Source organism: Chaetomium strumarium, assembly GCF_033439665.1.
Source record: "Chaetomium strumarium strain CBS 333.67 chromosome Unknown B0T15scaffold_7, whole genome shotgun sequence".
In the NCBI taxonomy this organism is placed as follows: domain Eukaryota; kingdom Fungi; phylum Ascomycota; class Sordariomycetes; order Sordariales; family Chaetomiaceae; genus Chaetomium; species Chaetomium strumarium.
Genome location: NW_026944435.1, coordinates 1,846,165 through 1,861,227, shown reverse-complemented (window position 1 = coordinate 1,861,227; position 15,063 = coordinate 1,846,165). Strand labels below are relative to the sequence as shown.

The 15,063-nt window shown below is 57.8% G+C and overlaps 3 protein-coding genes across 3 annotated transcripts; 1 reads left to right on the top strand and 2 right to left on the bottom strand.

The window, feature by feature from the left end:
• Positions 1–168: 168 nt before the first annotated feature.
• Positions 169–2,943, bottom strand: B0T15DRAFT_306895 (uncharacterized protein). Its single transcript, XM_062863878.1, has one exon. The coding sequence runs from the start codon at positions 2,780–2,782 to the stop codon at positions 461–463; it is 2,322 nt and encodes a 773-aa protein (XP_062718253.1). The 5' UTR covers positions 2,783–2,943; the 3' UTR covers positions 169–460.
• A 3,243-nt stretch (positions 2,944–6,186) lies between these two features.
• Positions 6,187–11,229, bottom strand: B0T15DRAFT_306808 (actin cytoskeleton-regulatory complex protein PAN1). The gene is made up of 3 exons (XM_062863877.1): positions 10,323–11,229; positions 7,746–10,256; positions 6,187–7,687 (listed from the first exon to the last, which is right to left on the bottom strand). Exons 1-3 carry the CDS (start codon positions 11,015–11,017, stop codon positions 6,532–6,534), a joined length of 4,362 nt encoding a protein of 1,453 aa, XP_062718252.1. The 5' UTR covers positions 11,018–11,229; the 3' UTR covers positions 6,187–6,531.
• Positions 11,230–12,198: 969 nt separating this feature from the next.
• On the top strand, positions 12,199–15,057 carry B0T15DRAFT_306766 (cobalamin-independent synthase). Its single transcript, XM_062863876.1, has 4 exons — positions 12,199–12,408; positions 12,463–12,664; positions 12,729–14,673; positions 14,737–15,057. The coding sequence occupies exons 1-4, from the start codon at positions 12,380–12,382 to the stop codon at positions 14,865–14,867; spliced, it is 2,307 nt and encodes a 768-aa protein (XP_062718251.1). The 5' UTR covers positions 12,199–12,379; the 3' UTR covers positions 14,868–15,057.
• The last annotated feature ends 6 nt before the right edge of the window (positions 15,058–15,063 follow it).

Here is a 15,063-nt window from a genome sequence, read left to right as displayed (position 1 = left end):
AATACAGAACACCACCGCTTGACACAAGAACGCTAACAATCCAATCCCAACGCTATGCACCCTTTCCGGCCGTGTGGTGTTGTATATCACCTGCAACCCCCGTATCCAGACATTTCCCCATTATCGTCAGTGAGAGCGTAACAAATGCCTTCCTTCATAAACCGGTAAAACACCACGTCCAGAAAAAACGCCAGCCGCCGCACGAGCAATCGTGCCCTGTGTGTCCCTGGGAGAAAATGCAAAAAGACGCTTGGCCCGGAGTTATGGGCCAAAGTGATAGGTGACCCAACAAGCTTCGTGGTTGAGCCCGAATCAGACAGATACGAGGAAGTGATGCAGTATACTCCGTCTTGATCAGTCGTAACAGTCGTGAGCATCTCTCGAATGCAATGCTGAAAACGAAGTGCAGGCGTAGAAGATGGAAGCCCATGTGCCCAGCCATGGCATCTATGGAAGCGGCTTAGAGCGTGGTGTTGTATGAACGATTGAGGGAGCTTTGAGAGGTTGGCCTGACGGTACCTCGAGACGCCTGCGCATTGTGTGAGCCGATCTTCTCGAAACCGGCAAGTATGTCGAAGCCGGAGAACTCGTTCTCATCAAGGAAGGTCGGTGTATGCAGGTCGTCCAGAGACACACCGGGGAATGACTGCAGGTTCTCCTCGTTGCCGAGGGGCATTTTGGTGGGCGACTGCAAATCGAGGAAGACCTTGCTTGGCGAAGAAAGCAGCCCTTCGAAAACCTTGCTTGGCGTCTCGAGCTCCAAGTGGATTGCCTGGTTCGATACCTTGAGAAATGAGCTTGACTTGCAAGAGCTCCGAGCCGAGTTCGGAGCCCGACTTAGCGCGCTCGTGGACTGCGACCGTTCCAAACGTTGTTTCCTCGCTGATCGTTTAACCGGAGAGCCCAGGGCCCCGGGGGCCGCTGTGGGAGTCAACGCAAAGTAGGACTGGAAATCGGCGCCATCTTCGAAGATGTCGAAAGTCGGGGTGTTGTGACTTGCTCGCTCGAGGTCGTACCACAGCAGATCGGTATCAAGGCCAAGAGGCGTTTGCTGCACGGTATTGTCGCCCGCCGGGAGTAACGCAGACAGGCGCTTGAACGGCGACTCGACCAACGACTGAATGCTTTCCCTATGTAATCGTAGGTTGGTGCTGGGCGAGACGGATGGTGGGGGTTTTGGTGGCGCCTTAAGCTTCATTGCAGGTGTGAGCGGCGGCAGCATTTGCCCAGTCCCGGCGCTTGACGTCTGCCGCATTGGTGACGATGATGGCGGAGGGCAGCCGTATGACCGTCCTTTGGATGGGCTATCGTAGGAGGAGGCGCGGAGACGGGCGATCTCCTCCTCGGCACGTCCCCTTTTGATACGCGGTCGGTCAGCTTCAGAGTTGAGAAGCTTGGCGTTTTGCTGCGGGCGCATGACCGAAGATTCCAGAGACGAGATGTAGCCGCTGTCGTCCATTGACATAAATCTTCGCCGGCGATGGGATTTTGTAACCGACGACGGCTGCACTTGTCGTTGAGAGGGCGGGGTGCCATTATGGCAAGCCTCCAACCGCCTCGGAATGGGGGGCGACGAATGCAGCGGCAGCGGCTCGGGCGAGCACCACTCGGGTTCATGTGGTAACTCCTTCTCGTCAGGCAGGTTGACTCCCTCATCGATCGTAGCCGCATCGGATGCGGGAATGGTGGCGTCCGACGATATCTCGGGCAGGGACGGTGCGGGAGCAGGTTGCTGCGAAGGCTGCGGGGGTAGGGCGGTGACCATGTTCGGAGGTACTGAGAACTGAGGAGGTAACGTCGGTTCGGCTATGCGCGTCAACGGAGGCGGCTGCGGTTGAGAGGGCTCGAGTCGCGTTGACATGACGGGCATATTCTCCGCAGTTGGCACCTCCGACTTCCTCGAGGGCCGCTCTTTCAGCAACAGGCACTCGCAGCCCGGCTCAATCATCCAGTAGTTGCCCTTGCCCGGATCATCCTTCGGCCGTTCCTGCTTGACGAAGTATTTGTTGAGACTGAGATTATGCCGAATGCTATTCTGCCACCCTGCATCGTCCTTCGTTCGGTAGTACGCAAACGTGTCAGTAATCCATTTGTAGATTTGCGACAGCGTCAATCGCTGTTGCGGCGACCGGACAATGGCCATGGCGATCAGCTGGGCGTAGCTGTGGTTTGGTTTCGTGCCGTCGTCAATGATTGGCGGGTAAGCAGAGTCCTGGGCGGAGAGAGACTCGTCGGTTTTCTGCTTCTTTGCTGGTCTGTATTCTTGGATCGGCGCCGCTTCCATCAAAACGCGCTTCCCAGAGGGCTTCTGATAGAAGTTGCCCAGGTCGATGTTGAACTGGGCCGGTGACGGGGCCGGATATATCGGCGTATGGTGGCTGTCTTTGCCCATTGGTTGCGCGATTGGCTCCTGCTGAGGCTTCTTTGCGACAGTTTTGAACCGAGACATGATCGGTTGCCTCTTCACCAGCGAATCCGTCGATGGCGGCGCATTGCTCGGTGGCATCATTTGCACCATGCCGAGAGTCTTGTCAATTGAGGCATTGAGGGCGGCAAGGACCGGATTGGCTAGTCGCATAGTTGGCTTCGAGGGCGACTGCTTCGCGACGGTCGACCGTGGTGGGTTGAGGACAACATTGGCATCAGCGCTCTGGAGCGGTTGTCGCGCGGCATTTGGTGCTGGCGGCATTGGCGCGTGGCTGATGATCGGGGTTGGCTGATTGTAGTCGTGGAAGATTGGAAACGGCTCGGCGGCCTGGGAGCGTGATAACGGCCTGGCCATTGAGGCCGAGCTTGAACGCGCGGGATCCGCACGCTGATATGGAGGGGGTAACTTCGATACCGCGAACCGCCGATGCGATCAGGAGTGTGCGACCTTCGAATCAGCAACAGGCCGAATGGGCGCAGCAAATATTCGGTAGTCGGAGTCTAGCCCGAGGATGGCAGAAGAGAGGGCTGAGGTGCGTTAAGGCTGATTCTTGCCTCCACTGCGTTGCAGGTTTAATTACCGAGTTGTGGGGGAAGGCGGTGTACCAAGGGATGTGAGGTCGAGTCGGGTGAAGCGCTAACTAGATATCGAATCGGATGATCGTAAATCGTTGGCGATCGTCGATGCTAGAATGAAAATGATGTCGCGCAGTGTAGCAATTGGCGGTTTCTCAAGCTTTCCACTGATCCTGGAGATGTGTGAAGAGAGTTGGGAGACGATCAGATTTGGCGGGAAGAGCCCAGCTGACGTGGGAGGCACATAGGGCGGGAGGAGGGAGAACTAAGAGTCTTGGTTGGCGGAATGGGTTGTGGCCCTTTGTGGGCGTGCAGCAAGCGAAAGATTAAACTTGCTGCCAGCTCACCACACCACCCACGCTGCTCAAGAACCTCCGCCAAGTGGACCCAAGCGCGGTGTTACCTCTAGACTGTGTAGAACGTCTGCCCTTGGGTGTCTAACCATACGCGGAAGCGACGTGCGCACTCAAAAGGTTGGCAACCACTAACAACTCCCGTCGTCAGACTCGTACATTACCATGCCCTAGCATGCCGAGCATGCGAAGCAACACTCCTGATTTGTCTCTTCTCGTAGGTGCCTGGAGTGGCCTGGAGAAACTACAGTACCTAGTCGTAAGCCGGAGTCCTAACCGTAGCCCGAACCGTGACCACTACAAGCCGCTCATGATAAGGTATTTCTGCATATGATTAGATTTGGTAGTTCTACAACTAAGCAAGGTATCTTTAGCAGTATCGGCCCACGCCAGGCAGGGACGGAAACGGATTGGACCAGGTTGCAACGCAGGCTGACCGCCGACATGGATGTATGAGCGCCAGGTGCAAGGGTGCGGCAGAGGCTCCCACAACTTTGATCTCGAGCGGTCGGCCGACAAGCCTTCGTTCACAGCGTTGAACACACTGAGAGAAGAGGTGAAGCTTAGGTACCCATAACTATCGGCAAACCGAGCTAAGGTATTGAAGGAATGTGCGGACCTGATCGGACTCAAGCTCAGTTTTTATTCGGTTCATATCTTATTCTGGAGGCGGCATCGCAATCACCGGACTGTGTATAGAAACATCAGCTCATAGGGAAACAGCGTATAATAAGCCATGAAGAAGCTGGAGGACGATGTTCGGCAGAGTTCGGACTGGGGGTCTTTGGTTGGGCTGAACGCAATAGATGTGATGCCGAGTTACGGCTGTACGAGCCAATGGGATCACAGCAGCTGCATGCATTTGTTTACCGGATGAATCCACTGGACGCGAGACTTCGCGTCTAGTCGCGCCATTCCCGTCTCCCGACCAATCAGAATGCATATGTGGGTCTGAAGCCGTCCTCAAACTCTGAGCTCTGCGGCCCGGAATTCAAGCCCAGCGCCTCATGCGCCGACACCGAAGCTGCGAGCTGTGCCTCACAACCACGCTTTCCTAATGGCTGCATTATGTGCCCAAGGCCCATTAGTTATCTGATGCCACAGACCAGATTCCATACCGGAGTTGGTCCAAAAAGCCGGCCGGTGTCTGCATTGCCAAAGTCGAATTATCTACGAAGTATGGGCTGTAGAATCGGCTGGCTTTCACCCAGCCTTAGCCCCCTCCCCATGGTCTGGCCCTTCGCGGCCAAGGGAGGTGATTTACATTCACAACGTTTGAGAGACAGACCGGCGGGTGACATCATTGGCTCCGAATGGCTTTCCGTTCTCGCCGTTCCCAACATCCGGCCAATTGCCTTCTAGACCCCACAAATGGCACCAGCAATCCAAGGTTGCAAGTTGCAAGCGACCGACACGGCAACACCAGACATCATCGGCCAAGGCAGTTGGCGCACTAACGAAGCAGGCCTCCCCAGCTACAGATCGCGATGCCCCCGATCCGGCGAAAGAACTTGCAGCGGGCTTCGGTGAATCGCTCCGAACCTGTGCAAGCCAGCCGGTAAAGGCTGCCCCTGCGGCCAATTCTCAAAGCTCTCAACACCAAACTTATCCAGCAAACACCAACCTGTGGAATGTACGCAGCTCTGAGCTTTTGATGCTTCTTTCATCCGTTTCTTCCCTCACCCTTACACCCTAGAATTAAGACTCACTTTGGAGCCCCGACCGTCACTGAAGAATCCCACAATTAGCACCTGTCACTATACATACGTCTAGGCTAGGTACATGTACCTAACAGTACCACGTTCCCATTTATAGGAACATTCCCCAGTGCGATCCACGGTGGAACAGAGCAGCGCAGTTGAAGAAGCAGCCGACATATGAGCCCCGCGATCCTTCGATGAAACATTTCCAGGCCATGGCCGGGCATCGCATCCCTTCGCCCCCAACCCGCCCATCTTATCCCCAGATTCGGCCGGGGTTGAGTTCAGATAAATGGATTGCATCGGCCCTTACCAGACCTGCTCAAGCGCGTTTCAGAGAAACTGACCATACCATGCACCGTTGCATCACGATCTGCTGCACAGCCCCCAGGACTGAGCATCGCCCGTGCATCGTCCACCCCTTGTTGTGTCTCCATCTCCTCCACAATCCAAGCGGAGAGATCCGAAAACACCAAACTGGACAGACAAAGCGATGCCTGACACTGCTACTGTAGGTCGAATGGCACCCAACCTACATTACTACAGAGTAGGTAGTACTTTTTCCATATGCACGCATGCGGCGGGCTAGATAACCCCCCAGCCATTTAGCAACTAGCCCATCGTAGGTATCATGTTAGGAACAGCCAGATCCCGAAAGGAAAGAAAAACGGCAGTTCATTCTGCTCTTCACCCTTCACGAAGAGATCACCAAAAGGGCAAAAGCACGCAAGAGATAAAACTAGACAAAGGTAGCACCCGCCATGTCTCTCCTCAGCCCCCTTCATTCCCCTCCCCGTTCGTCCACACCGTCGGGACCGAAGGGAGGCACTTCAAAGGGAGAAAAGGCCGCACCGGTATGGACTCAGGACCCACGGGATAGGTAATAAACAGGCTGTTGCCCTGGTATGTTGCTAATCACTGCGCCTCGGGTGCGTGATTCCTTTATCCCTTCCTCCCTAGACTGTATACCGGTAGATTGCAAGATCCCACCTTACAGATAGGGAGAGGAACCGGTAGGTCGGCCCCAAGACGATGGTAATTACCTACCTGTGCCTATCCATCACATACTTCGCCGCTTGACTGCCTCGTGTCACCTTCATATCACAATATGCACACAATACGCACACGACTGCAGGAGAAATGATACTGTACATTGAATGACGGAGGTGTAGTAGGTAAAAGCTGAAGCGGATTGTTCTAGGTACGCTAGGTAAGATGTAAGGTGAAAAAGCGGGAGGAACTTGGCAGGTGAGGTCGGCTACGTAGGTACACACCACGTAGAGAATCTAAGCACAACCTCACAAACCGAGTGCTACCCACACTGAATACAACGCCAAAGATCAACATCCCCAACCAACGCACTTCTTCCCCTGTTTGGCACTCTGGCGACCTATACAACTCGTGTTATCACTCAGCTCCATTCCTTCTCCGACACCGCTACCCACCTGCCGGGCGCACAGCATGTAACCAATAAATTAATCCAGTACGCGGCCAGCCACAGCTGCCCCGCTCTTGTCTCGGGTGACCGTCTTCCTCAGGGCCTTGCCCGCCTGAATCTCGCCCAGGAGCGCAGCGGGCCGGCCAGCAGCGGGAGGAGCCGGCGAATCACCCGCGGCCGGAGGAGGCGGCGGAGGCGGCGGAGCCATACCGGGAAGCGGGGGCGGCGGGGGAGGCGCAGACGGTGCCCCCGCGGATGGCATCGGTGGGGGAGGCGGGGGAGGCGGAGGTGGAGCGGTTGGGAAAGCGCCTGGCATCGGGGGAGGAGGGGGCGGCAGCGGAGGGGATGTCGTTGCCGGCGGCGCCGACTCGGGCTGCGGCGGAGGCGGCGCAATCGGAGAGCTCGCGGGCGGAGAGGCGGCGGCCTTGTCACCAGTTGCGGACAGCGGACGCGGGGGTCCCATGGTGCCGAACAGGATGGATGCCAGCTGAGCGGCGTTGTTGCCGCCGGGCCGGTCATCGTCCGAATCGTCCTCTTCCTCCTCCTTGTCTGAGCCCCAGCCATCGTCATCAACATGTCGTCTGGTCACCGGGATAGACGGGGCTGCCGGTGCAGCAGCCTGCGTCATACGGTGGAAGGGGTTCGTCGAGACATCAGACTGCGGCGGCGGCGGAGGCGCCACCGGAGGTGCCGGTGCCGGCGCAGGAGGCGCAGGCGATGCCGTCTCCGAGGACTGTGACATCATCCTGAAGAAGGGGTTGCGGCTTTCCGTCTCGGCAGCAGGAGGGCTGGATGTGACAATCTGTGGCGGAGAGGCCGCGGTTGGCGGCGGCGGCGTGGGCTTTCGCTCAGGCTCGCGGTCGACAAATTGGCTGTCATCCATAGTCGGAGTCGAGGCCTGAGGTGTGATCTGCTCCGGACCCTCATCGTCCGACGACGAGCTCTCGTCCTCCATGGCCTCAAGCTGCTTGCGAAGCTCTTCCTCGCGCTTCCGGGCCGCCTCGATTTCGGCCCGGCGTTGAGCCAGCTGAGCCTCTTTCTCCTTCGCCTCAGCCAATGCCGCCTTCTTCTTCCGCTTCTCTTCCTCCTTCCTCAGCTTGCCTTGGCGGACTTGCTCTTCAAGCGCTTTCAGGCGAGCATCAGCATCCTCTCGTTCCCTAGCAAGCTCCTCTTCCTGAGCCTTTGCGCGCTCCCTAAGTCCCAAAGTCAGCACAGAACCAAGCCGTAGAGCAGCGATTACCTAAGACTTACTCAAGATCACGAGTAGCGCGCTCCTGTTCCTCACGCTCCCGCTCCAGGCGCTCTTCCTCGGCCTTCTTCGCGGAGACGTCTTCCTCGGCCCGCTTGTCTTCCGTCTTGGCCGCTTTACGGCTCGCTGGGGGCGGAGGAGGCTTCTTGGCCTCGACCTTGGGAGCCTGGGGAGCGGGTGGCGGAACACCTTGCTCTTCGGCGAGCCTTGCCTGTCTCTCAGCTTCACGACGAGCGTCTTCTTCCTCGGCCTGCCGCAGTTTGGCGGCTCTCTCGGCTCGCTCGCGCTCCATTCGCTGAGCCGCTGTCTCGCCAGGCTTAACGGGAGGCTTGATGCCCAGCGCAGCGAGCCGCTCAGCCATGCGTTGTTCAGCCTGCTGCTTGATGAAAGCCGCTCTCTCCTCGGGGGTCTTGTACGATGAGTACGATCCGCCTGTGGCGGGCGCAGATGCTGGCGTGGGAGTGCGGGAAGTCGTCGACGGGCTCTCGACGCGGGTAACCGGGGATGCCTCGGCTCTGACAGGCTCCTGAGCGGCCGGCCGGCCCCCTTGTCGATCCTGGGCTCTGATGCGCGCAGCACGGCTAGACCGCTGGAGATCGAAGATGAAATCTCTGACCTCGTCCTCGACGCCCAGAGCGTCCTCCCACCGGCGCTTCTCATGCTCACTGGTGGCGTCCTGACCGCCCTCCTTGAGGCTGTCTTCAATGCCCTTGGCGAAGTCACGCACGCTGTCCTCGACGTCCCGGACCATCCTCTCATTGGTCTCTTTCTCAGTCCTTACTTTGATGCTTTCTTCCTCGAGTCGCTTTTCCGCGTCCAAGTCACTGCTCACGTCGATCTTCTTGCCGGTCAGGGCAGCAGTCCGCTGCTGCATCATAGCTTTGGCCCGTGCCTTGAGCCTATCAGACTCGGTAATCGCGCCGCCGGGGCCTGTTCCAATGATGGCAGCGGCACTGCCCGGGTGAGCCTTAGCATCCCTGAGGCGGAACAATTCCAATCTGGCGTCCGCGATTGCCTTCTCGGTCTTTCTGACTTGAGATGCTAGCTCGGGAATCCTGTCGGTCAGGTTCTGCAGCTGGCGTTTGAGAGCCCGCCTCTCGGCCTCCGAGTCTCCGCTGATCAAAGAGGCATCCGGGTGGTTATCAATATCCTCCTGAATCCTCCTGATGCGACGATAGAGTTCATCGGCCTCGCGGCGATCCCGTCTATCGAGGATGTCGTCCTCCTCGGCATTCTTCTCGTCGGCAAAGTCCATGGCGTCGAGAAGGACCTGCTTCTCCTTGATCTTCTTCCGCAGTTGATCTAGCGTCAACTCCTCGTTGGATCCGACAGATGCTGGGGACTCGGGCCGAGGCGACGCACCGCCAACCCTACGCCGTGCGCTGGACCGGTATCCCACTTCCTCGTCGTTGAACTTGAATACGGTGGCATCCTTCCGGTTACCCCCAAACGCTCCGCCTGCTCCCTTGAACGAGTGGCTTTTCAAGTAGCTGACGCCCGTCTTCTGTGGTAGCAACGCCGCACCAGAGTTCTTTCGCATGTCTGACTCCTGGTGAAGCAGGTTTTTGACCATTCCAATGGACTGGCTGAAGTTTCTGGTGGACGGAGGCACCAATTCGGGAGGTAGCTGGTTAGGAATTGGGTAGCCATTGAGCTTGCGGTAGATCAAGTGCATGGCCACGGCGAATTCATCCATATCCAAACGCCCCTTGTTACCGTTGTCCGCGAGCGTCCAGATGCGCTCGAGGTCGGGCTTGTCCAAGCCGCTCTGGCCGAAGATCTCAATGGCCTGGTCGCCTGCAATGTACCCCTTGTTCAGGCCATCCCAGGCGTGGAACAGGGCATCGTATCGAGTTTTCTCATCTTTGGTAATGGCCCAGGGGATCACGGCATTTCCTTGCAGCCCGGCCGTGGTGAAGTTCTGCTGCTCGCGGCCTTGCTGGGGCATCATGCGCGCCTGCAAAGCATCGATGTTCGGAAGGCCGGTCGCGGGGGTATTGACGAGGCCCCACTGGCCAGGCCGCCCGGTGGGCTGAGCGTTCAGCGGCGCGATCATCCCGCCGGGACCGGCATTTGGCGACAGAGAGGAGCCGAACCCTGTCGGCATCGGTGGCATTGGCGGACGGGGACCAGTGTAGCCGGTGGCCTGCGGCATCCCGGTAGCCTGGGGCTGAAGGCCCTGGCCCAAGAACCCGGTCTGCTGGGCGGGAAAGCCCGCCATCTGGGCCTGGAGAAGTTGTGAGTTCGAGGGCTGGGGCTGCGGGTGCTGAATAACGGGAGGAGCAGCCGAGCTTTGCTGTACGGTGGCGCTGGTAGCCGTGGACGGGCTGGGCCCCGACTCTTCAGCGATGCTGAAATTGATAATATCCACGATGCTTGAAACCTCGTTCTTGATGTTCTCGGGAAGGGTAGCTGGCAGCGACTTTCCGGTGAGCTTCAGGTTGCAGAGGTACATGGCAAGGGCGAACTCCGGGAAGTGAAGCTCTCCCGACCGAGTGGTATCAGAAAGCGTCCTAAGACGCAGGGTTAGTATCGCGATTTCCCAAGGGCTATCATGATCCTTCAGAGCTGCCACTCACCAAATATGGGAAAGCGAGTCTCCGTCTAGCCTAGACCGCAGAAGTAGGTCCCTCGCCTTTTCCCCTGACATGGTAGTCTGCGCATCGCCCACGGCGGATTTGAACAATGTCTCAAACTTGGCCTGATCCTGGGCCGTGATAAACGAGAGACGAATGTTAGGAACCTTGTTCGCCTTTCTCGGAGCTGCGCCCGGCTGCGGCCGCGCGCCGCCGGCAGTTTGGAAAGAGGCGGCCATTTCGCTGAAGCCGGTAGCCTGCGGCTTTAAGGGCACCGGAGGCGGTACCAGTGTCTGTGCGGCAGGCTGCGCTGGTCCGGCGCCGAAGGGGCTCGGCTGTTGCTGAAGCTGCTGCTGGAACTGTTGCTGATACTGCTGGGGGATGGCGGGCATTGGAGGCACGGCAGAGGACATGTTCTGCTGCGGAGTCTGGCCGAAACCGGTGACCTGCGGCTGCAGCTGCCCCGTGCCTTGCGGCGGCTGCAAGCCCGGATAACCGGTGTACTGCTGCTGAAGCGGCGCTTGGGCGAAGCCGGTCGGTTGCGGGGCGAAGCCCGTCGCTTGGGGCGCGAAAGGTCCGGGCTGCTGTTGCTGCTGCTGCTGGGGTTGATCGGTGCCTGTCATGAACGAATTTCCATACTGCGGAGCCCCCGAGCGGAGGCTATTGGCCCCCAGGAAGGAGTTGGGGTTCGAGTACATGATGCCGGCGTTGTCGACTTCGGCCGGGAGCGGGACTCGGAAAAGGGGCACAGGCAAGCAGGAACACACGCGGTCAGTATCGTGCGTCTGCGGGGTTTCTGGCGCGGAGCGAAGAGAAGAAACCACGAAGGGAGATTATCAATTAGGTTGCTCTGAGGGTTGAAGGAATGTCGTCCAGGCTCTAGAGACAACGGCCACGATGATGACGACGCCTGTACGTACAACCTGGAAGGCTGGACGTCGCCCAGTTGGCTGGAAGGCTGGTGGCTCGAGCTCCAATAACTAATTGATTGGACTGCTGAATCGGATAGCTCGCTGCGCGGGTGCACGGCCCCAATCACTTGAATACATGCAACTATCCAGTACTTGGTGAGGGACTCGGTTGTTGCACTTTTCCACTTGGCATCAGAATCGGACGCTTCCCAATGTTATTCAATTTTGATTGGCCAGAAGAAGCAAAGTCGATTCAGGTTGGAGGGCAGCCCCTGACACTGGTTCTAGTCCTCGACGTACGCTCGCCGGAGAGTTTTATTACTTGGAACGGGGTTCACCGGCAACTTTATAGCTTTAGGTCAAAAGACTGAGAATCTGGTGAGATCGGTTTGCAGTACGATGTGCAGATGGTACTCGGTAAACTATACGTGTCCGGAGTGAGGTTGTCGACGGCACTACGCTAAAAACGGCCCGCGGCGTTTGTCGGTGTAATAAGCGTCCTGCAGGGCAATCTGTCCGAGCCAGGTTCATGGGCTTGCCTTGCGCGGAATGGTAGGCGAGTGAAAACCTGGCCGACTCGCACAATCACACCATCTGCAACAGCGATAGCGCTCACACTTCTCACACTCCAGAGGCGGGGCAAAGCAAGGGCAGACCAAGTCAACCGGGAAACAGCAAAAGAGCAACAAGAGTTGGCCTCCAGGGGGACAGAATGTCCAGTTCATCAGGGCAGACCCTGAATACAAAAGCACCCGACCTCTTCTTTTTTTATGCTACACAGTTGTGAAGGTCCTGACAATTCTGACAACGACCACTGTGTACTCCGTACCCCACCTTTAAATCGACGGTCGAGACTGAACATCCCCTCCTAGCCTAACGCAGTCGGGCTCCGAAAGTTGCGGTGGGAATGTTCCCCCACCGATCACGGACCCCACCTAAGCTCCGTATCTGCATCTGACAGACTCAAATTCTCCCCTCCTCCCTTCAGCTCGTCCCTCCCTCCTCTTCCTTTTTCTTTCTCATCCCCGCTTACCCACCTCCTCTCACACCTCATCCTTTCTTCTAATTCCAGAAGAAGGCCCAGGAAGAGGTCTTTGTTTAAACTGCTACAGCTCTTCAGACCCCTAATACCCCTCCCCCCGCCTCAAGATGGTTCAGTCATCGGTTCTGGGCTTCCCGTAAGTCAATTGGTCAATGATGACTCCGCCGGTGTGCTGACAGGAATTGCACAGGCGTATGGGAGTCCTTCGGGACCTCAAGAAGGCTAACGAGGCCTACTGGGCCGACAAGATTTCCCAAGATGACCTCCTCGCTGAGGCCAAGAGGCTCCGTCTCGCCCACTGGAAGATCCAGAAGGATGCCGGTGTCGACATCATCCCCTCCAATGACTTTGCATTCTACGACCACGTCCTCGACCACATCCAGCTTTTCAATGTGAGTCGAGACCTGAAAGGTCAATTGCTTCGTATCTGAAGACTAACGTCCGTTGCTTCGACAGGCCGTCCCCGAACGGTACACCAAGCAGAAGCTGTCGCCACTCGATGAGTACTTCGCCATGGGCCGTGGCCACCAAAAGGGCGGTGTGGACGTCCCTGCCCTTGAGATGGTCAAGTGGTTCGACTCGAACTACCACTATGTCAAACCCACGCTCCAGGATAACCAGACCTTCTCCCTTGCCAAGGACCCGAAGCCCGTCCGGGAGTTCCTCGAGGCGAAGGAGGCCGGCTTCCAGACCCGCCCTGTCCTGCTCGGTCCTGTCTCCTTCCTTGCCCTCGGCAAGGCTGACCGTGGCTCTTCTGTCGACCCCATCACTCTCCTTGACAAGCTTGTGCCTGTCTACATCGAGCTCCTGAAGGCCCTCAAGGCTGCTGGCGCCGAGAGCGTCCAGATCGACGAGCCTGTCCTCGTCTTCGATCTCCGTGACGAGATCAAGAAGGCCTTCAAGCCTGCCTACGAGGCCATCGGCGCCCAGGGCAGCGCTCTTCCGTCCATCATCGTCGCCACTTACTTCGGTGACATCGTCCACAACTTTGACGTCCTCCCGGCGTTTGCCAACCTTCAGGGCCTCCACGTCGACCTCGTCCGCAACCCCGAGCAGCTTGAGCCTGTTATCAAGCAGCTCGGCCCCAAGCAGATCCTATCTGCCGGTGTTGTTGACGGCAGGAACATCTGGAAGAACGATTTCCAGAAGTCCCTCGCCCTCCTGCAGACCGCCGTCAAGGCGCTTGGTCCTGACCGCGTCATTGTTGCCACCTCCAGCTCCCTCCTCCATACCCCCCACACCCTCGCCAGCGAGAAGAAGCTTCCCGCTGATGTCTACGAGTGGTTCTCCTTTGCCTGCGAGAAGGTCAAGGAGGTTGCCATCCTCGCCAAGGCTGTGACTGACCCTGAGTCTGTCCGCTCGGAGCTTGATGCCAACGCTGCCGCCATGAAGTCGCGCGCCGAGTCGACCCGCACCAATGACCCCAAGGTCAAGGAGCGCCAGGCTCAGGTGACGGATGAGATGCACAACCGCAAGTCTCCTTTCGATACTCGGTATGCTCAGCAGAAGAAGCACTTGAGCCTTCCCCTGTTCCCTACCACCACCATCGGATCTTTCCCTCAGACTAGCGAGATCCGTGTGCAGCGGAACAAGTTCACCAAGGGTGAGATCACCGAGCAGCAATACGACGACTTCATCAAGAAGGAGATCGACCTTGCCATCCAGATTCAGGATGAGCTCGGCCTTGACGTCTATGTCCACGGCGAGCCTGAGCGTAACGACATGGTCCAGTACTTTGGCGAGCGCCTCCAGGGCTACGTCTTCACTACGCACGCGTGGGTGCAGTCCTACGGCTCTCGCTGCGTCCGTCCCCCCATCATTGTCGGCGATATCTCCCGCCCGGCTCCCATGACCGTCAAGGAGTCCAAGTATGCTGCCTCGGTCTCCAAGAAGCCCATGAAGGGCATGCTTACTGGTCCCGTGACGTGCCTGCGGTGGTCCTTCCCCCGCGTCGACGTCCACCAGTCCGTCCAGTGCCAGCAGCTCGCTTTGGCGCTCCGTGACGAGGTTGTCGACCTCGAGAAGAACGGCATCTTCGTCATCCAGGTCGACGAGCCTGCCCTCCGTGAGGGTCTTCCTCTGCGGAAGGGCTCTGAGCGCGACGCATACCTCAAGTGGGCCGTCAACAGCTTCAAGCTGGCCACCGCCGGCGTCGAGGACTCGACGCAGATCCACTCCCACTTCTGCTACTCGGAGTTCCAGGACTTCTTCCACGCCATTGCTGCGCTGGATGCCGATGTTCTGTCCATCGAGAACTCCAAGTCCGATGCCAAGCTCCTCAAGGTTTTCGTCGACGAGGCCTACCCCCGCCACATCGGCCCTGGCGTCTATGATATCCACAGCCCTCGTGTTCCTCCCCTCGAGGAGTTCAAGCAGCGCATCCAGGAGATGCTCCCGTATCGTAAGTCAAACCAACCACATCAACTGCATCTGTGAAAAAGCATAAAAGCTAACTGCCAACCAGTCCGCCCTGAGCAACTCTGGATCAACCCCGACTGCGGTCTCAAGACGCGCAAGTGGGATGAGGTCAAGGGCGCGCTCACCCACATGGTGAATGCTGCCAAGTACTTCCGTGAGCAGTACACCAAGGCCTAAATTGCCTCGGCGCAAAGCTCACATGGCCTTCGTCGCTTTTAACGATTGCCGAAAACAATGCTTTTCCGGATTTCTTTTCAACAGCATGATTCAGCATTTCGGGGTCTTCTAGCGGGTTATAAAATGGGATAACGATAGATGATACCCCGATCGCGCCATTCTCAACTCGGCGTTGGTAGGTCAAAAACAAGGGAGA

Coding starts and splice junctions, on each gene's coding strand:
- B0T15DRAFT_306808 (XM_062863877.1), bottom strand. CDS start 11,017: ATGTACTCGAACCCCAACTCCTTCCTGGGGGCCAATAGCCTCCGCTCG. Junction 10,257..10,322: donor GACTCGCTTTCCCATATTTG/GTGAGTGGCAGC, acceptor CCTGCGTCTTAG/GACGCTTTCTGATACCACTC. Junction 7,688..7,745: donor CGCGCTACTCGTGATCTTGA/GTAAGTCTTAGG, acceptor TTTGGGACTTAG/GGAGCGCGCAAAGGCTCAGG.
- B0T15DRAFT_306766 (XM_062863876.1), top strand. CDS start 12,380: ATGGTTCAGTCATCGGTTCTGGGCTTCCC. Junction 12,665..12,728: donor ACCACATCCAGCTTTTCAAT/GTGAGTCGAGAC, acceptor TTGCTTCGACAG/GCCGTCCCCGAACGGTACAC. Junction 14,674..14,736: donor CCAGGAGATGCTCCCGTATC/GTAAGTCAAACC, acceptor ACTGCCAACCAG/TCCGCCCTGAGCAACTCTGG.
- B0T15DRAFT_306895 (XM_062863878.1), bottom strand. CDS start 2,782: ATGGCCAGGCCGTTATCACGCTCCCAGGCCGCCGAGCCGTTTCCAATC.